Source organism: Sorex fumeus, unplaced genomic scaffold, assembly GCF_029834395.1.
Source record: "Sorex fumeus unplaced genomic scaffold, SorFum_2.1 ptg000007l, whole genome shotgun sequence".
NCBI classification, from domain to species: domain Eukaryota; kingdom Metazoa; phylum Chordata; class Mammalia; order Eulipotyphla; family Soricidae; genus Sorex; species Sorex fumeus.
The window spans coordinates 7,043,514-7,066,247 of NW_026606064.1; the positions used below are offsets into that span (position 1 = coordinate 7,043,514).

Here is a 22,734-nt window from a genome sequence, read left to right on the forward strand (position 1 = left end):
TTGATTATTTTGAAAACATCCATAGTACTTCACATTAATAGTAAAGTGCCTTTTAGTAACTCTAAAAGTCAAAATATTATTTATGAAATCAAAAAACACAATTACCTGATATTTCCACTACGGAAAGAGCAGAGCAGGTCCAAATAGAATTCTAGAATAATGTCAGGTTACCAAAGGTATGGCCCCATCCAGGATATACCACATGATCTTTCATCTACAAAATAGCCAATTCTGAATACAAATTTAGATAACAACAAATCAAATCCATTCTGGGTACCAATTGTTATCCAATCACTACATGGGGAATGATTTCCAAAAGGTCACAATTTCTAGTCAATATAAAGAAATATTTAAATATTTAAAACAAGTCTCTAAGCGCATGAATTCAAATGAGATATCTCTTTGGTTATCAAATAAATTTCAATTTTCAACTACCCAATGAGAGCAGCTTGTTAGCTGTTAACAGAATCATTCCTGGAGATCTGAATGCTCTGGCTGTGTTTAGATCTCAATTTGTACATACTTTACAAAACACAAATCAAGGAAACATCATTAAAAGAAAATGTCCTCTGGGTAATAGACCTGGGCTACAGGATGGCACAGTGACACAGAATTTTTGAATGTGTACACTTGCATCATTCCAATTGCTTCCCTGGAGGTTCCTATAAAACTGACTTAGGAGCTAATTACTATATTTGTGATTTGTTATCCAACCCTGCAGTGCTATATGTTTTCTAGGGGTACAGCCTTATTGAAATCAAATCTTAGATGTCAAAAACATAATACTTAAGTTATCAAATATTCACTTTACAAATCAATTCACTCATAAATAACAAGTGAGTCATAAAAGTCCAACTCTCTATTAACATACATGAGAGAAATCAACTTGTTCTTGGTCACATTGTAACAGGATAGAATTATTTAACCATCTAATTCAATGCTCTCTTTATCTCTTAATACTACTATTAAAATAGTGTCACTTCTAGTTATAGCTCACTTTCCATATTAGGATTTAAAATGTAATGCTGACTGATAAGTCCTTTTATTTTTCATGTAATAATGATTAGTATTATGAAGTACAAGACATTCCATTTCTAAGTTATAGAGATTATAGTCATTATTTTCTGATTACTAATAGTAAAAATATTGATGGCATACATTCACGATGGATTTTTCTATTTATAATTGGTTCAACAACATAGTTGACCATACAACCTAGGAAGTCTCCTGAGAGTCTCAATTGTTGTCATCCACATAGGAGATAAACCAAATTTTTCATTGAGCAGTCTTTGTTTATGTTCTAAAATTACTCCACATTCTTATCTCTTTGGGCTGGAGTGATAGCACAACAGTAGGGCATTTGTCTTGCAAGCGACCCGCCGGGCCGACCCGGGTTCAATTCCTCCTTCCCTCTCGGAGAGCACGACAAACTACTGAGAGTATCTCGCCTACATGGCAAAGCCTGGCAAGCTACCTGTGTTGTATTCAATATGCCAAAAACAGTAACAAGTCTCACAATGGAGACATTACTGGGCCTGCTCAAGCAAATCGATGAACAACAGGAGGACAGTACTACAGTGCTTATATCTTTAGACATAAGCTATGAAAGTGCATACACAGACATTTAGTAAGTAATGCATTTATTATATAATGCATTTGTTAAAGTTTTCTTTCGTGTATCAAAGTAAATGAGGAAAGGCATATGTGGCTCCTTAAACTTGAATGCAACTAAAATTCTAGTGTGCTTCAAATAATGAGCAGAGAGACGTCCAGATTTTTTTTCTTACCTTGTCAATAAATATTCTCAGATTACATTGTACTAATACAATTATAGTTTTGTTTGTTAACCTGCTTATCATTCTTTCCCAAGTGAAATTCTGGTTTCATACAAATGAAGGACTGTATTATTCAATTTTGTATAACTTACTAGTCCCTATTGCTTTCTACCACACTGTAGACACTGAATAACATTTTTTTCCAGAATTGGTCACTTTATGGGAAACAACACAAATAACTTCAAAATGACAAAAATAGAAATCATATTGAGTTTATTTTCAGTCTACAATGCCATGAAGGTAGAAATGAATTAGAAGATAGTTGGGAAAAGCTTCAGAATTTTAAAACTGAATAAGACACTGCTAAATGAAAAATGAATCAAAGAGAAAAATCAAAGAATAAAAATATTGTTCAAGACAAATGAGAATGAATACACAAAGTATCAGAACATATGAGTCACAGAAAAATCAGGAGTAAAGAGAAATATAGCAATATAGGCTTATGTCAGGAAAGAAGAAAAACTCATTGTATAACTTGATAAAATATAAAATGAACAATAATATGAATCCTAAAGTATGTAGGATAAGGTAAATAATAAAAATCATAGCAGACATTAATGACATAAAATCAAGTAAACAATACCAAAGTTCAAGAAACCAGCTTGATTTTAAAAATAATGAAAAAAATTATAAACCCTTTGCTAGACTCACAAGGGAAATGAAAAGAACATGCAAATAAATCAGATTGGAGATAAGTGGGGGGAATTTCCAACAGACACCTCAAAAAGACAAAAGCTAAGAGGTCACTATGAACAACTCTATGCTAATAAACTGGAAAACCTAAAAATGTGAATAAATTCTTAGATTCATATAACCTCTTGAAATTGGATCAGGAAAAAGACAATATTCTTAACAGAACAATTGTGAGCAAGAAAATTGAGACTAATTTAAATTCTTTCAAGAATAAAAGCCCTATGGGGATATGGTGCTGCCAGCAGATCAACCTGTACCTATGAGGCGAGTGCATCAGGAGCCTGATATCTGGTGCCTTCAGGCTTCCAGATACCCCAAAATTGCTGTTGTGCCTTTGGCCAGACCCCAAAAACTTGGGGTTAAGTTTGCAAAGAAATGAAACAGCAAAAAGCTAGGTATGTGGGAGGCCACAAACCACCTCAGGCTCAGCTATATAAGCTCATTTATTGGCCTTATTTCAGAGAACCACCAATCTCGAAAGAGATCAAAAGACGCAGTTAGGGCCTGCAGCACAGAGGTAGATGGGAACCCATGACTGAGAGCTCCAGGCCTGCTTGGATTGGGACTGTGCATCCTCCTCCCAGGTCCCCAGTTTTCCAATAGCTTGGCAGTCACACCAACAAACTGGCCCCAGTGCTGTGTAATCTCATCAATGGCCAAGATCCAGGGACTATAAACTAAAATTCCCAAAAGAGAGCACTGCAGAATGTCCTGACCCCACACCAGGTTGTCTTCACCATGCTCCCATGCGGGGGGAGGGGGGGGCGCGGATAAGAGCCCTCCCCACCCCAAGGAACCCAACTCCCACAGCCAAAAACCTCCAAAACCCAATGGCCGCCATGCTCAAGGTCATTCCCCATGCTCTCAAGTTGTGCCTCACGCATGAGTGAAGTCCTATGGAACCCAGGTAATGCAGAACTCTGTGACTTTGGACTCTTGGCTCAACCAGACCAGGAGCAGAGATCCTCTGCCTGCTTCCCCAGTCTCCAGTGACCCAGGGTGCACGCACATAAGCCACCTCCTGCTGGAGCCAGATAATCTCATCATCAGCCACTGTCCAGATCATAGGGCTGCTTTTCCCGAAAGGGAGCATAACATGAGGGCCCCATAACCATTCCAGTGGACTTCGCAACAGGCTGTTTCACATGGGGCACCCCAGAGGGGGGCGGGTGAGAGCCCTCCCTGCCCCAAGGGACCCAGCTCCGGCAGCCAAAAACCTCCACAACCCAACAGCTGCCATGCTCAAGGCCATTCCCCATGTCCTCAGGCCAAGCTTCGCATATGAGTAAACATATTTCTTTACCAACTTATAAAATTTAAAAAATAAAAAAGTAATGTGGAGTTCATGCCCAATTCAATCAGCTTAATCAATGGCTGGATAAATAGCAGTGCTCCTACATTATATGTAAAAATGAAAGCCCTAGTCCAGATAGCCATATAGTTTCACAAGTGAGGCTGACTAAAACTTCAAGGATCTAGTGCCCATATTACTCAAGCTCTTCCAAATCATCAAAAGAACAGTGGTTCTTCCTAGCTGTGACTATAAAGACAGATGTACATTAATGCCTAACATGCAGAGATACTACTCAAAAGTTGATAGACATACTGCTCTATTTTTTAAATTTATTTTAGTAAACATGACTTACAAAATCATTAATGTGATAGGATGCCTTGCATACAATTTTTCAACCTCATGGCTCTTAACCAGAGTGCCTTCTTGCCCCACCAGCATCTCCTTACCACAGTCAGCTCAGTTCCGTAAGCTAGTGCTCAGGTTCTGTTGTCTTTGGCCTTTTTTTTATTCCCTTGCATTGATTCTTTATATCCCACCTTAGAGACATCATTCCGTATCTGTCCCTCTCCTTTCTGCTAACCTCATTTAGCATGATCCCTTCCCTTTCTATATGCATAACAACAAAATAACAGGATTTTATCATGTTTAATAGCTTGATGGCATTTCATTGTGTATATATACCTTATTTTCTTTATCCAGGCATTTGTTCTTGGATGCTTGGATTGTATTTGTATATTTGTTATTGTGAATAGTACTGTAATAAACACAGGAACACAGTATTTATATTTTCTGAATACAGTTCTTGGGTCCTTGGAATAGATGCCAAGAAGTGTAATTTCTGAATATGTTCAAGCTCATTCTTAGGTTTTTTTTTGAACTATCCAAATTGTTTTGCAAAACTGCTAGACCAGTCAAAACTCTCACCAGCAATAGTTGAGGGTTCTTATTTCTTCACATCCACACCAACACTGGTTATTTTTGTTCTTTTGGATGTATGCCAGTCTTACTGGTGTTAAGTAACATCTAATTGTTGTTTTGATTTGCATTTCCTTGATTATAAGTGGTGTAGAGCACTTTATATATACATATATATATTTCTTGACTATTTTATGTATTCTTTGAAAAAGTATCTTTTCATTTCTTCTCTGATTTTGTTTGAGTTTATTTTCTTCTTATTAGTTTTTATAAATGTGCTATATATTTTGAATGAATATGTCATCCATTTATATCATATAAGTGGTAGGCATACTTTATCTGCTATTTTAAGTATCATAAGTAATCAGTTGGCCGCTTATTCTCCTGAGAGATTTTATTTGGGGATAGAGCATGCCTACAGTGCTCAGTATTTACTTTTTCCCCATGCTTGAGAATCATTCCTGGGAGTACTCAATGAACCCTATTTGTTGTCAGAGATTACTCTGAGGTTGGCCACATGCAAGGCAAGCACCTTAACCTATGTAATATCTCTTTGGGATCAAACCCAGGTATATACCTAAGTGCTCTACTATTATATCATATATTAACTGACAAAAGCAGTAAATTTTATTTGCAACATATAATATATACTGTACATGAACATATAATAAGAATAACATAATATGTGGATGTATACACATTGCATTGGTTTATAATCTCTAAATATGGTTACTATAATTCAAATAATAATATTTGAATCTAATTACTTCTATTTAGTTCCTTAAATGTACTGTTTTTGATCCAAAATCATTATTTACTTTAGAAAAGATTTATTCTTCTTCTAACTAAACATATTATTTTTCTTGATAATCTGGGAGTTATATTCTCTATGTTTAGAGCCCTAAGATCTTTTCATTTTCCATAATCATGAATCACGAATCACGACCATCCTGTTATTCGTCGATTGCCTCGAGCAGGCCCCAGTAACGTCTCCTTCATCCTAGCCCTGAGATTTTTTTAAAAAAGTGCTATATTCAAGGCTCTTTAGGAGAATGAGACCCATCATTGTTACTGGTATTTGGCATATTGGGTACGCCACAGGGAGTTTGCCAGACTCTGCCGTGTGTGCAGGTTACATTCGGTAGCCTGCCAGTTTGTCCAAAGTAGGAATGAGATAATAAGATTTTCCGTAATATTGCTTTATAAATCTGTTACTGGAATTTAAAAGAAAAGAAGGAAAATTTTGTCTATTTTTTCCTATATCCTACCTGATGCATGACTAAAACTTAATTTCTTAGAAATTTAAGAAAAAGAAAAAAAATCCATGATGAGCATGGAAGCACTTCAGTGTTTTAATCATTTGAACATTCTCGAAGAAGGGCAAGACACAGGGCTTAGTTAAGGTGCTCTCCATGCACGGGGGTATACAGTGTTTTTTTCCAGAACCATTAATCCACAAACGACCACTGGGACACAGAATCATTAGTACACTATGAGTTTTACTTCAAGTAATACCCTCAAGTATTCCTTACCAGCCCCTGAGTTTGACTTACTCTAACCCCAACTATGATTCACTTCACCTAATTTGACTTACCAAATAATTAATATTCTTGAACAATAAAACAGAAATAGTTTCTGAACAGCACAGGATACAGTCCAGCACCTCCCCCCCAATGTCTTCTTTAGGGTTTCCTTATGAAATATTAAGTAAGTGTTGAAGTTTGTAGCAAATATTATTTAAATGGCAACCGCGATTGCACTACCACAATCCTATGTCAGTAATTTTAATACATTTTTGCAGAAAGTAATACATTTTAATATTAAACACCATGATTGAAACTTAGAAAATAAAAATTACTTTAATATTTATAAAAAATAACATGCTATAGAAGATAGTATGCCAAATAGACACTGACATTTATAATTTACCTGCAAAGAGTTTGATAATCACTTGATCACTTGATCACTTGACATCCTGTTACTCATCGATTTGCTTGAGTGGGCGCCAGTAATGTCTCCATTCATCCCTGTTGCGTGGTAGTGTAGCCCAATGGCGTCTCCTAGTTCTAGGAACACGAACAGCCACAAACCAATCGTTCAGGGTCTTGATGAAGAAGTCTGGCCATCTCATAGGTGGCAGCCACATGATCTTTTGACATCCCATGGAATCCAGTCATTAACAGCTATAGTCCAGCAGTTGTCTCCAAATCTCATTATGTGTCCAGCGCATCTGATTTTCGGCGCCTTGACAAACAAGACAGTGTCCCTGATTCTTGACCGTCGACAGAGGTCAGAATTCCGGATTCTTTCTTTCATTTGACGGAAGCGTGATATTCCAAACACAGCTCGTTTGATTCCTCTTTGGGAGACCCTAATAGAGTTCTCATCCTGTTTTCATAGGGCCCAGGTCTTTGAGGGATATGTTAAGGCAGGAAGAAAAGTGGAATCAAAGAGATGTGTCAGGAGCCAGAGGTTCTTCATCCTCATAGCTATTTCTTACATGCTCTTTAAGGCGTTCCAAGTGCCTCTCTTCCTCCTGCACAACTCCTGTGATGTTTCATCAGTAAAGAAGTGAACAGAAACAGGCCCAGACAAGGTCAGACCCGAACACCTGAAGAATCTGCTGTCAGTACTCATCAATACACTGGCTCGTCTCTTCACTCGCTACCTGTTTGAATGCAAGGTTCCGTCCCAGTGGAAAACCAGCAGGACTGTACTACTGTACAAGAAAGGAGACGTCCATGACATTGGCAACTATCGCCCAATCTTCCTGTTGTCTGTCGTCTATAAGCTGTTCACTCGAGTCTTCCTGAATAGGATTGGCAGAACACTAGATGAAGGACAACCATGCAAGCAAGCCAGTTTCCGAAAAGGATTCAGCACAATCCACCATATCCACACACTAACCAAGCTCATTGAGGTTTCTCAGGAGTTCAAGATGGCACTGTGTCTAATGTTCATTAATTTAAAGAAGGCCTTTGATTCTGTTGAGACTTGAAGCAGTCATGGAAGGCCTAGTCAAACAGGGCATTCAAACTCAATACATCAGGACCCTCCATGAGCTGTACTATGGATTCACTACCAGGATCTCACCATTCTACAGGGAGGTGATCATTTACATCAAGAGAGGGGTTAGAAAGGCAAAACTGCAGACCAATGGAACAGGGTTGAATATACTGACATCTCCCCTCAATCATATGATCATCTAATCTTTGATAAAGGTGCAATAAATGTGAAGTGTAGTATGGAAAGCCTCTTTAAAAAGTTGTGCTGGCATCACTGGACGGCTACATGCAAAAAAAAAATGGGTTCAGAACTCTTCCTAACACCATGTGCAAAAGTAAGATCAAAATGGATTAAAGACCTCAACATCAGATCAGAAACCATAAGGTACATTGAAGACAAAGTTGGCAAAACCCTCCATGACATTGAAGCTAATGGTATCTTCAAAGATGCCACTCCACTGGCCGAGCAAGTGAAAACAGAGATAAATAAATGGGACTATCTTAAACTAAGAAGCTTCTGCACCTCAAAAGAAGCAGTAACCAAAATACAAAGACAGTCTACAGAATGGGAAAGGATATTCGCCGAAAACACATCTGACAAGGGGTTGATATCAAGGATATACAAAATACTGGTTGAACTCTACAAGAAGAAAACATCCAACCCCATCCAAAAATGGGGCAATGAAATGAACAGAAACTTTCTCAAAGAGGAAATACGAATGGCAAAAAAGCACATGAGAAAATGCTCTATATCATTAATCATCAGGGAGATGCAGATCAAAACCACAATGAGATGCCATCTCACACCTCAGAGACTGGCCCACATTCAAAAGAACAAAAGCAACCGATGCTGGCGTGGATGTGGTGAGAAAGGGACACTCCTTCACTGTTGGTGGGAATGTCAACTGTTTCAGCCCTTCTGGAAAACAGTATGGACGATTCTCAAAAAATTAGAAATTGAGCTCCCATTTGACCCAGCAATACCACTCCTGGAAATATATCCCAGAGAGGCAAAAATGTATAGTCGAAGTGACATCTGTACTTGTTTGTTCATTGCAACACTCTTTACAATAGCCAGAAACTGGAAGAAACCTGAATGCCCAAGAACAGATGACTGGTTAAAGAAACTTTGGTACATCTACACAATGGAGTACTATGTAGCTGTTAGAAAAGATGAAGTCATGAAATTTACATACAAGTGGTACAACATGGAAAGTATCATGCTAAGCAAAATGAGTCAGAAAGAGAGGGATAGACATAGAAAGACTGCATTCATCTGGGGGATATAAAGTAACAAAATATGACATTAATACCCAAGAATAGCTGAGATCAGCACCAGGAGGATTACTCCATAGCTCAGAGGTCAGCCAGGCATTCTAGGGGAAAGGGCAGCTCAGATAGAGAAGGGAGCACCAAATAAAGGGTGTTTGGAGGATCCTCCCAGGAGGGGAGATGCATTTCGAAAGTAGACTATGGACTGAACATGTTTGCCACTCAATGCCTCTTTTGCAGACCACAACACCCAAAAGTAGAGAGAGAACACAAGGGATTGCCCTGCCACAGAGGCAGGGTGGGATGAGGGGGTTGGGGGTGGGAAGGATATTATCCATGGTGGTAGAAAATGGGCACTGGTGGAGGGATGGGTATTTGATCATTATATAATCGAAACCCAAGCACAAAAAATTGTAAATCTACAGCTGTACCTCATGGTGTTTCACTAATAATAAAAAAAAAAGTAATAAAAAAAAAGACAGGGGTTTGGCAGGGTAATACCATTTCAGTGCCACCCTCGAGAATGTCATGCTACGACTGGAATGAGATGGAATGGGAGTCAAGATAGATGGTCGGCAGCTACACCACCTCCACTTCGCTGATTACATTGTTCTAATAACACCAACCATTAGGCAAGCGGCACAAATGCTGGCCGACTTTGACCACGAGTGTGGAAAGGTCGGACTACAGCTAAATCTCAATGAAGACAATGTTTATGAGAAACGGTCTCATTCCTGACATTCCATTCTCTATCAATGGGACAAACATCTCGGAATGTAACAGTTATGTGTCCCTAGGTCGAAAACTCAACATGACAAAAAGCCTGGCACCTGAGTTTGATGATAATAAACTAAATTTAGTTTCTTCTCTATGATACTTTAAAGTATCTGCTCTCCTAACCTTCATCATTTTGGTGTATTAACAGTTGCTATTCACTAAGCACAAGTTTTGAGCTACAGATACAGACCATAAAATTCATTTTACTTTATTATCCAAAACCTCTGAACATTTTAATGTTATAATTCCCATGAGAACTTCACATCCTAGCTAAAAATTAGGTGACTCATCCATCTGTAACAGTTAAATGTCAAACCATGAGCCCATTATACTTGGAAGCCTAGTCTATATCAACCAGGAGTTTACATTTTATGACACAATTTCTTCTAAAAATGAAAAAAATGTGAATTATGACTCTTACCATGTGCCAGCTCCTTGAATGAACTAGACAACAATCTTCAATTCTCTATGGCTAAAGATACAATAAAATGTATGATCAAGGTATAATATTTGCTCAAAAAAGAATGAATTTAAAAATTTAAACTTCATGAATCATAAAAATAAAAGAGAACATGAAGACCAATAAAAGAGATATGTAAAATCAAGAAATTAGGCCAAGTAACATAAATAATAACTATCCTCTCCTAAATTCACTCAATATTCAATTTTTCCCTACAGATTAAAATTTCTCAGACCAGAGCAATTGTACAAAGGGTAGGGAACTTGCTGGCACCCAGTATGGTCCCCTGAGCACCAATAGGAGTGAACCATGAGCCCAGAGCCAGGAGTATGTCCTGAACACTGCCAGGGTTGCCCAAAAACAAAATAAAATTTTACTGCCTTAATGTAGAAAATTCTAAAATTTTACTTTAAAGTTCCCAAAGAAAGATGTCTAGTTAAATGGTATACTTTTCTGTTACCTGAGCTTGTTACTGCTATTGTATTATTATCGTTGGTCATTATTGCTATTAAAGCAATATTAAAATTATAGCATAATTACTACTCTTAATTACTATGGAGCATATAGCAAAATGTGCATAACCAGACTTTGTGATATCCAGTAAGTATAATACCAGGATTTTGTTCATATTTTTAATTCTCAAAGCTTGTCAAACATAATAATTTAAATAAAAAATTGGATTACCTTGTCAATTTTTATGAAAATATTCCTTTTCCCTTTTTGTTGAGGAGGTTGTTATTAATTAATCCCACAATTTACCTTAAAAATACCATGGGGTATGCAGAGATACTGAATATATTTTACAGGTCTCCTGGTTAAATAAAGTGTAATGTAAAATAGTCATAATATACAATTTGATGAAAATTATATTACTTTCAGCTCAGTATATTTCATTGTGTAGATGTACCGTAGTTTATCTAATTATCTGTATTCTGTTAGATATAAACCCTAAATGTCTTAGGCTTCATCAGTGAATTGTCCCTTTTCCTCTTCCCAGCAAATCTCACAGTACTCTTGTAAGCATCCCTAATCCCCTGAGTTTATCTTTAATATTTCTTTGTGTTTTACATCTCATTGTCACAGTTCTCCAAGTCAATCTTGGTTACTATTAAGCCAAAACTTTCTGGTAATTCTGGATTTTGTATTTGTAGTGAATTACTTGCTTTTCTATCCCCCCTATAGCCTTTTTATATTTTACTATAGAGCAATGTTCTTTGCTTAAACACAGAAAGACCTTAATGTTATGCTCCTAATATTTGGGAGTTGATTGACTCTGAAATATATCTACTCCTGGACATAATTACTTGGTCATAATTACTTGATTCAGGCAGTTGCTGTAGTTTCTAGTACCCCAAAAGGTGGTCCCGTCATGGGACTGGGATGGACTGGGGGCGAATGGCAAAGCTACCCCGACATCAAAGTGAGACATTCTAGAAAGCATAAATGCATAATCTTGATGTAAGCTGTTATGACTTAAGAGATAGGACCCATGGGGATGGACAAGCTGAACTGATCTGAGAACTTTGTCTGGGATTTATAGTAAAACCCTCTCTTGCTCTCAGAGCCCAGAGAACTAAGTTTTGAGATCTTTATCTCTTACTGTATTTATCCAAAGGACCGCAAGTATTGGTAAGAAGTAGAATTAATTGTTTGACTAACTGTTTGACTTAATTTTTTTGATATATACGACTAGAAGAAAAGAGAAAAGCAATATAGATATGCTGGGAGATAGAGCATCTCCTTGAGTTTATCTCCCCCAGAGAAATTGCTTCTGGTGAAATGTTTTACCTCTTTAAATCACAGGGACATGCAGTCCTATGCCTCTGACTCCTTCAGATGTTCTATAATGATGCTAGCAGCTCTGCATTAAAAAGGCTATTTTCACCATCAGGCTGGGTCTCTGTCTCTCTGTCTTACTGGGGAGGATGGGAGGCGACTCTTGGCTACTGAATGCACATGTGTCATTGAAGCACCTGCACACCACTGTGTGAACTCACAGTATACAAGATATCATACTTTTTTATATACATCTGTCAGGAGATTATAATCCACAAGATGAGCTATCGCCAACCTCTCACACATCTGGACTGAGAACTTCGAAACTCCTTTCGTAGTGCATACAAGTTGAAGGAACAAAGTTTTGAAGTCAGGGCACCTGGATTTTATTTCACATAGTCCTCTAACCCCTAAAATACTTATTCACTGATGACAGCATAGCCTCCATTTCCTCATTTGGGATGTGAGGCAGTTGAGGAACATTAGACTAATTCAAAAAAAGATGGCTCAGGGACTCAATATTCAAATAAAATAGATTGACTCCTATCCACTTTAACTGAGCTTCTAAAATTTTCTCTGAGACATTTGGTGATTTAAAATATTCTAAGACAAAATGCAGTTGAGTGCAAAATAATATTCTGCTCCTTCTTGAAATCTAGGAATCCGTTATTATTCCCTTTTAACTATCAGTATACATTAAAATTTATCACCATGACATTCTGGATTGAACATTCTTCATATGAATGTCCAATCTTGGTTCTTAGCATGTATGAGGTTACACTGTTCTCAAGTCTGTTCTGTACAGAAGCACATGATTCAATCTGTTGAAAATTCCAAGAGCAGTAAATTCCAAGGGTTAAAAAGAGAACACAATTAGATTTGCATCTAGACAATTTCTTTTGGCATCAACCTAACCTTCAAAACTCTTCAAAAATAAAATAAGGCAATAACAAAACTAGTGTTTCATTTTTTTGATAGCAATGTTAATCTCACAATTTTTTTCTGGTAGTTTTGTTTGTTTTACGTTTTTGTTTTTGGATCACACCTAGCAGTACGCAGGGGTTACTCCTGACTCCAAGCTCAGGGGCCACTCCTGTGGGTGGCTCAGGAGCACTATATGGGATGCTGAGGAACAAATCTGGGTCAGCATAGTACAAGGCAAATGCACTATCAGCTGCCCTAACGTTTCAGTCCCACAAAATTTTTCCAACAAAAACATTAGTTATTATTATTTTCTGATGTAGAGATAAGGGAAGAAATTTGCACTCAGGGTTAGTGCTTAGAGTAGGGCTTGGGGACCATATGCTGTGCTGGGAATTGAACCAAAGTCAGTTGGGACCAATATCAGTTACATGCAAAGCAGGGGCACTGTAAAATCTCTCTGGCCCCTAGAATTGATTTTGTTTTTTTCAGTTTATACAAAACATGATCAGCTAATTGTACTAGGCTTTAACAGTATCTTAAGTTATAGTTTAGGAGTTTATCAAGTGTTATAATACTCAATATATTTTGGGTCTGAAAAAGTTTAGTCATAAGCACTCCTGCTATCCCTAGCATGAGGCATCTGGCATAGCTCATGCCTAGCTAGGCTGGATTCAATTAGCTAATGCTCACTAAATTAAACTAAATTAAATTTAGCAGTTAGTTAAGTGCTACACTATAAAAGAAATTTGTGTAAAATTTCTGATTTTCCATACTATGGTAATCCTTCCTTATTAAATGCTAGTACCTACTGAACGCTAATCATTCTCTATGAGTCCTAGTTTTCTTCCTTATGAGACAAAAAATTAATGCTCCCTATCCCAAAGATTATTATAAAGATTAAATTATTTTAGCAGCTTAGAACAGCCTTCCCATTTGCATTACCAGTAAAGGATATTAATGCCAAAACAGACCATTTTGAAACAGAACCCTTACCTTTATATTTTCAACAAGATTGTGTTTAAATATGTTATACACACACAAACATATATATATGTGTGTGTATATATATATATATATATATATATATATCACTGTCACTGTCCTCCCATTGTTCATTGAAATGAATTGAATCTTTAAATTAAATTTCTTGAATCTATAGAAAACTACACACTCTCTCACCCTGTCAGTTTTTATTTAGGCACTTTAGTACTTTTACTAATAGGATTTTAGGCATACGCCCATCACTGCAGTCTCTGCACTTTCCCACCAGAGTGTCCAGGCCACTCCCATCCTTTTGGCTGACTGTTCTGGAGTCCACTTCGTAGAGTCTGTTGCCATTGTCCACTTGCTATTCTCTTCCTTACAAACTTACTAAGATATAAGTTCTTTATTTCCAGCATTTGAGATGCATCATTCTTATTTGTACCACTCTTTTTGTTTGACTTCACTCAGCCAGATACCCTCTAGTTTACCCACGTTACAGCCAATTTCATGATTTCATTTTGTCTTGTAGCAGAATATTATTCCACTTTCTACACATTTTATGTATCAAAATATTTTTAGATACTTGGGAAGTTTTAGAATTTGTTGCACATTTTAATAGATTCATACATTTTATTTTTAATTTATTTTTTATTAATTTTTTTTTTATTTTTTGGACAAACTGGCAGGCTACCAAATGTAGCCTGCCCACACGGCAGAGTCTGGCAAACTCCCCGTGGCGTACCCAATATGCCAAATACCAGTAACAATGATGGGTCTCATTCTCCTAAAGAGCCTCGAATATAATCTCAGGGCTAGGATGAAGGAGACGTTACTGGGGCCTGATCGAGGCAATCGATGAATAACAGGATGATTTGTGATTGATTTTGTGATTGATCTGTAGAAGCACTTATTCTTTTTTATTTTCATAAAGTTGTTCACAGTAATGGATTACATACAATATTTCTGTCCCACCATCATCACACCTTCCCACCACCATTATTTCAAATTTCCCACTACCACTCAAACCTGCCGAACAGGCAGATGCTAGATAATTTGTTTGTATTGCCTGCTATAAATAACATAGGATGTCACATGACTGCAAGAGCATCGGCAGGCTCTCAGAAACCTAAAATTTTCGGAGTCTGAAGAAATCTCTGCAGTGAGCTGCTCAGTTCTGAGATTCCTTTGTTTGTCTCCAGATCATGGCCATTAATGAGCTTAAGTACAGCTAGAGGCAGTTTGTGGGTGTGACCTCCAAGATCCCAAGGGCTCCGGGAGGTGGGAAGGGCCAGCCCATCCCCTATCCCATGGGGGCCTGGAGTTTGCCATCACTTATCCCATGTGCGTGGGCTTTTCATTGGGTTCTGGAATATGGCAGCTTCTGGAATTCCTAGGGGGGATGGAATTCCTAGGAGGAACAACACCAGCTCCCATCTGAGGCACCTCAGTGAAGTTGGCCTGGCACAAAGTCCAAAGCCATCTCTGCAGCAAGCAGTCGTTATGAATAACTATGTTAAGTCATAGTTGTTAATGAGCTTAAGTAATCACTGGAGACAGCTAGTGGGCATGACATCCAGGGTCCCATGGTGGCAAAGAGATGGGAAGGGCCAGCCCATCCCCTATATAAGCACTTATTCCTATTAACATTATTAACATTTTATTATTTTTATTTTTTTATATTTTCCACACACAAAAGAATTGTGTCACTCTAGGTATAGCATGCTTTAATAAAAAGAATTGTGTCACTCTAGGTATAGCATAATTAAGGATTTAAAAATGTGTCTCTGCCAGAAAAAAATATGAACTCATTTCTTTCTCAGATGATAATAATAATTGATATTCTTAACTGAGATGTATTTAGCTTAGAAATATTTTGCAATATAGTCTTTATACTTTTCTACGTTTAATAGCAAAAACATTAATATCTTACATTTGTGATATATTTTCCATATTACAACTGATTGAAGAACATCAATTACCTTGGAAAGTATCCGAGCAATATCTTAATTTCACAGAATCTTATCCTCACAGAACACAAACCAACCTATGTTCTTGAATTATCTTTATTAACATTTACAAGTCGGTGGGAGCAATAGCACAGAGGGTACGGTCTTTGCCTTGCATACAACCGATGCAGGTTCAATTCCTCCACCCCACTCAGAGAATGTGGGAAGCTACCGAGAGTATCTCACCCACACAGCAAAGCCTGGCAAGCTACCCATGTTGTATTTGATATGCCAAAAACAGTAACACCAAGTCTCAAAATGGAGACATTACTGGTGCCCACTCAAGCAAATCAATGAACAATGGGAGGACAGTGCTACAGTGCTAGAGTCCTCTCAGATTAAATCTAAACTGCTTATTGGGCTGGAGCGATAGCACAGCGGGTAGGGCGTTTGCCTTACAAGTGGCCAACATGGCCGACCCGAGTTCGATTCTTCTGCCGCTCTCGGAGAGCCCGGCAAGCTACCGAGAGTATTCGATATGCCAGACACAGTAACAAACTGCTTATTACTAATGCAATAATATTTTGTTAACCAGCTCACCATTCTTTTCAAAGTTCTACACAAAGTTATTTGTATATCCAATCCCAGAATGCTTTGGCATAATGTAAACACTGAAAAGGATTTCTAGATAACTGAAATATCAAAAAAAATAGTCTTGAACTTAATTGACTATAAAGCCATTTTTCAAGTAATAAAATTGACACTATAGGAAAACAACAGGAAAATACCTATGGAAACAAAACTTATATCTTTATGTTGTTACTCTCATTACCTAAGTACTATTAAATGATAATTTGCTGATTACTTTAGTTCTGGAGCAATAGCACAGCGGGTAGGGCGTTCGCCTTACAAGCGGCCAACATGGCCGACCCGAGTTCGATTCCTCCACCCCTCTCGGAGAGCCCGGCAAGCTACCAAGAGTACTCGATATGCCAGACACAGTAACAACAAAGTCTCCAATGGAGACGTTACTGGGCCCGCTCGAGCAAATCGATGATCAACGGGAGGGCCTTTACCTTTACCTTTTACTTTAGTTCAGTAGTCTAAAATATTTACTGTTATGTAGGTAAGCGTTAACTCATATTTTAAAAAATGAATGAATTGGGGCCAGAGCATTGGGTACAGTGGGTAGGGCATTTGCCTTGCATGGGTTCAATCCCTGGCATCCCATATGGTCCCGCAAGTAATGCCAGAAGTAATTCCTGAGTACCAAGCCAGCAGTAACCCCTGAGCATTGCTTGGTGTGACGCCCCCAAAAAAGCAAATAAATAAATAAAATGAATGAGTTGTTTATTTTTCTTCCACACATCTTCTACAATTTTGTGTCACTTTTTGTCATTGAATTTCATGTCTTGAGCCCACTTTATCCCTCTTTGTCCATGATAAATAATAAATCTGTGAAATTGTATCACCAAATATTTATTCTCTGATACAAAAGAGATCAAGAAAGTGCAAGTTACCTAGAAAGAAAAGAAAAAGGAACAACTGAAGGGAAAAAAGTAGCTTTCCCAAACTACTACTAGTACTACTACTACTACTACTACCATTACTACTACTAATAATAATAATAATAATAACAATAAAATAGTGATAACAATTCCTCTAGTATTGTGCTCACAATGTTGGTGATGACTAGTCCTGTGTTTTTATTTCTAGGGCATGGGGGAGAGATGGCAAACAGCCAGGGATTCAGGGCAAATCCTGACTATGTGCTCAGAAGTCACTCCTGGTTGTTACAGTGCTTGGGGGAGGGACCATATGTGGTCTTGGGAATTGGAATTTGAGTTGGTTGTATGGAAGACAAGTGCCTTACCTCCTGTACTAGTTCTCTAGTCTTTCGTTCTGTACTTTTTTGTGTGTTCGTATTATGCTAGCAAGCTGTAATGTGATATTGGAAGAATAGAGAATTCAGAGTCTACAAGACTAATACTGTTGATTAAACTCATTGAATCTTATTTTTTTCCTAATTTGGGTGAAAATCTAGCCAATAACACCTGTTGGTGTTTTTAAGAAGTTGAAGTATGTAATGAATATATCAAGCCAAGATTATGCATCATAGGTGGTTTTCAACAGCTTCTCGTTTGTGGAGTCAGCATATAACTTCCTATTATTTTAAGTATTGAAAATAATCAGATGAAAGTCTACGCTCATGATACACTTAGTGATTACACACTAAAATTCCTCAGAAATAACTACAAAATTACAATATTTAATCTACTGAAATCAAAATCAGAATATCTTACGTTTTCTCAATAAATTGTTTTTTAGAGGATGGGGCAGGGAAGGGGGGGATGAGGCACAATTGGCTGTACTCAGGGCTTACCCTGACTCTGCAGTCAGGGATCACACCTTGAGGTTGCTTGAGAAAAATATAGGGTTCCAGGGATTAGGCCTGGGTTAGCCACATGCAAGGTAAATACTCTACCTGCTATACTATCGCTCTAGCCCCTCCTTCAATTTTTAAACCTCTCAAGGATGCTGCTGGCAATATAATTTCTGCCTCATTAATCTTGTAATACCAACACTGAGTTCTCTAGACCTCATTGGTCTCAGTTTCCTTCTTCAAATCTGAGTGTACAGCATTTTCCAACATTTAACACAGCATTTTAAAACATTTAACATTTCCTTAACACTGCCTTATTCTTAGTTACTAAGACAAAATTAGCCATTTTTTATTAAATCTAGTCTGTTGAAATGTTTCATTCTCACCAGAAATTACAAATCTTGTTATTTTAATAGATTAAACATTAATAATATTATTTATTTAGGCAGAGATTTTTGCAACGAGTTTCTATTTCTTTTGAATTGAAAATTGCCATGTTTAAGCTAAAATGCTAACATGGCTAAGAGTCGTAACAATATGCAGCAAAACCATAACTGTCAATCATCAAATATTGGGGAGATGTGGGTGACAATGACTACCGGAGGAGGCATGGGGATGGGGTAGAAGTTCATAAACACTCTGAGAGCGAGATATCACTCTATGGAGTTATAGCTTTAAAATCTTACCATATGCCTCTTTGTCGAGATTATATAAAAGAATGTTACTCTGCTTCAAATGGATCTTGGTAAGAAAAATGAAAAAATAAAAAACTCATTTGCTTTAGAAATATTTAGATAAAGATATTTAAGTAATTAGGGAGTAAAGAGGAATTTTAAATATTTCATTTATTTGTTACAGTTATTCTGTCATTTTGGTGATATCTCTCTTTTTGTTTCTATGGATTCATTGTGCAAAGTAGAGGGAGAATTCACTTCCTACTGTCTATTCCCCATATATCACCTATGACTATAGGTTTTCTTTTTACATCATCAAAGGTTAAGCATTATATTTATGTTATGATCCTATAGGAAATCTATTTTTTATCCAAATGTTAGATATACCTGAGTAAGAAGTAGGGAGAGTGGAGGAAAATATGTTCTAGAATCATCAAACTAAATATTTGTAGTGATTCTTTCCTTTGTCCAGGAATCAGTGCACTTGAACATTTTAATCTTGGTAAAAAATATATTAAAAATCATCTAAGATATGTAGCAGATGGCCTACACATTAAGAAGTTTGCGACAAATATTCTTTCCTCAGCTTTTTTTTTTGGTCAGCAACTTGCAAAATGTGTTCATTTTCCTTTACAGTTAGCTACACATATAATCCTATTTACATATACCATCATTTTCTTGCCACAATGAACAGCCTAACTTACTCTTCTCTTCAACAAGTTTTTCATGGCATTTTTTACCTCTGTGTTTCTCACTGTGTAAATGATAGGATTTAACATTGGAGTAAAGATGGCAAAGAAGACAGTTACCAATTTGTCCACAGAGTAGGTGGCCACGGGACGCATGTAAGTGAAGATGCAAGGCACAAAGAAGAGTACAACTACAGTGAAGTGGGAGATACACGTAGAGAGGGCTTTGCGCCTGCCTTCAGCACCGTGGGACTTCAAGGACCTCAGGATGACGATATAGGAAATAAGTAGCATGGTAAAAATAAGCAAGCACATGGCCCCACTGTTGGCCGCCACCACCATCCCCAGCATATAGGTGTCCCGGCAGGCAAGTTTCAGCAGTGGGAAGAGATCGCACATGAAGTGGTCAATGACATTGGGACCACAGAATGGCAAGTTGACCATGAAAAGAATCTGCACCGTGGCATGCACAATCCCCCCAATCCAGGCCACCACCACCAGTAGGCGGCAAAGGCCAGGACGCATGATGGTGGTGTAGTGCAGGGGCTTGCAGATGGCCACGTAGCGATCGTAGGCCATGACAATGAGGAGAATGATCTCCAAGCCTCCCAGGAAGTGTTCCACAAAGAGTTGGGTCAAGCAGCTGACCAAGGAGATGGTTTTCCTCTGAAGCAACAGGTCGACGATCATTTTAGGGGTGGTGACACAGGTGTAGAAAGCATCGACGAAGGACAGGAAAGTGAGAAAGAAGTACATGGGAGCAGATAGCGTGGGACTGAGGGAGATGGTAATGACAATGGTTACATTGGCCAGCACAGTAAATAGGAAAATGAACAAAAACACAATGAAGAATATTTTCTGTAAGTATGGATTCTGGGTGAGTCCTAAGAGAATAAATTCAGTCACATTACTGGGAGGCATGAGGTGACCCATTCAGGAAATAGCACTTCTAGGAGCCTGGATAAGATGTATTATGGTGGCCTGAAATAAAGAATGACACCACCTAGGGGTGAGTAGATATTTGTTTGAGTTTCATAGAGGTAAATTAGGAGAGTCACTTCAGAGCATATCCTTGACACTCCAGTAAGTATTTCAATTTGTTCTCACTTCCTCCGTGCTACATCCATCTCTTCATACAGACTTATGCCACTCACTGAAAAATATACAGTTAACATAATAACTTTTAATTTAAATACTGAAAGAACTGTAAACTCTTTTTAGCTTACCATAAGGTGAAATCACCATGTGAAATTCACTGTAGTGAAAAACATCTTAAGTCCAAAGTGCAATTAATATACCTAATAAACACACTAGATTAGTTCCAGCAATATTAAATATGCTCAAAATATATACATTAGTCAATATCTCAGAAACATATCATCTAACAGAATGCCTATTTTATCTTATTTTATTTTAGTTTTTTTTTCTTTCTTTTTTGCTTTCACTGTGCATAGGGCTTACTCCTGGCTCTGTGCTCCTGACTAATAGGCTCAAGTGTTCTTTATCAGCTGTTTTCCTTTGTGACTGTGTCTGTGGCTTATGGGGAGCCACATATGGCTCACAGCATTTTCCAGCATCACAGGAAAATACTATAGCATACATGAGTAGTTAGAGACAAGATCAGACTTCCAAGTTCTACTGAATGATCCTTGCCTTCCTGTGACTGTAAGTCAAAAATTAAGTGGCACAATCATATGCCTGGAACCTTGGAATACAAGAGAGTAGAATGCTCCTCCTGGCTCCAATTCTAAGTGAGTTTGCCAAGTCATTTCCATTTTCTAGACCTTTAATCCGTCTTCTTGTGACTGTCACTCCGACATGTGTTTTATAAACCGTCAATTGCCAAACACTGATAAGGGTTACTCTCCATCAGAAGAATTTAAATTTGAGCCCAATGCTCTAATTGTGAAAGACAAGATCTATAAATATCTCTCCTGAGCAAGCAGTTTTGGGAAATGGGAACTCTTTGAGGCACAGACTCCCTATTACCGACTGCACCCATGTACTGTTTTTGTGTTTTCTTACTGTGTCTAATATAGTGACCAGCAAAAAGCCTGAGGTGTCTGAAACCTATTTGGTGATGTGAATACTTGGTGATGAGAATATATTCTACACCTCATATTTAATTATACACAGGATTTCTTAATCACATACCTGGATGGAAATTCAGGTGTTTTTGCCCTCCATAATCTATTTGACATTACCTTTGACTTTATGACAAACAAAAAATTTATAGAGGCTGCACTCCAGTTCAATACTTTGTGACATGTTTTAGAAATATAATTACCTCTAATAAAAATTAATAAATTATCTGACTATCAATATAATTACAGTATTGGCTAATTAATATAGCTTGAAATTATGTCCCATATGCAGTTTAACATAGTGACACTCAGTAAACTGATGACTTCAATAACAAATTCAAAAACAAAAAACTCATATTAATATTCTTCCATAAATAGCTATTGAAGCTGAAGAAGAAATGATTTTCAAAAATGTTGAAGTGTAGTTAATGTAGGTCATAAATATAAAGATATGAAAAGAACTATACATATGTATTTACATGAATATAAAAGCAATAACATACTGAGAACATTACTTTCAATTAAATTCATTCAACATATTTACTGTATGTCTACTATGTAAAGTAGTTAGTGCATGTTTATCTGTACAAATTGATAAAGACTGCCTCTGCCAGACACTAATAGGAAGTTCTCCCCTGATATTTGATGTAGCAAATAGCAACATCTTCTCCATTCATGACATGAATATTCTTCTTTCTTTATGTTGAATTTATAAGCATCCTCTCTCCTTCACACTCAATCCTCCCGTAACAGCCATCAGTCATCATTCTTAGTTATAGGATATTGCATTATTAATTGAATGAGAACACTTAGGGACACATCAAAGAAAATGCAAGTAAAAATGTAACATACTCCATGATAAAATGTCTTTTCCTCTTAAACATAAATGGGTGAAGATCTTTATTTCCTCATTTGTTTATTTCTGCTTTGGGGTGACACCAGGCAACACTCAGGGCTTGCTCCTGTCTCTGCACTCAGAGCCAAGACCACCTACCATCCACCGTCCTATGTTTCTAGCCCTAA

The 22,734-nt window shown here is 37.5% G+C and overlaps 1 protein-coding gene across 1 annotated transcript; it reads right to left on the bottom strand.

Annotated features, from left to right (window-relative positions):
- Nucleotides 1–19,633: 19,633 nt before the first annotated feature.
- On the bottom strand, nucleotides 19,634–20,560 carry LOC130044232 (olfactory receptor 140-like). The gene has a single exon (XM_056136891.1). It carries the CDS (start codon nucleotides 20,558–20,560, stop codon nucleotides 19,634–19,636), a length of 927 nt encoding a protein of 308 aa, XP_055992866.1.
- Nucleotides 20,561–22,734: the final 2,174 nt, after the last annotated feature.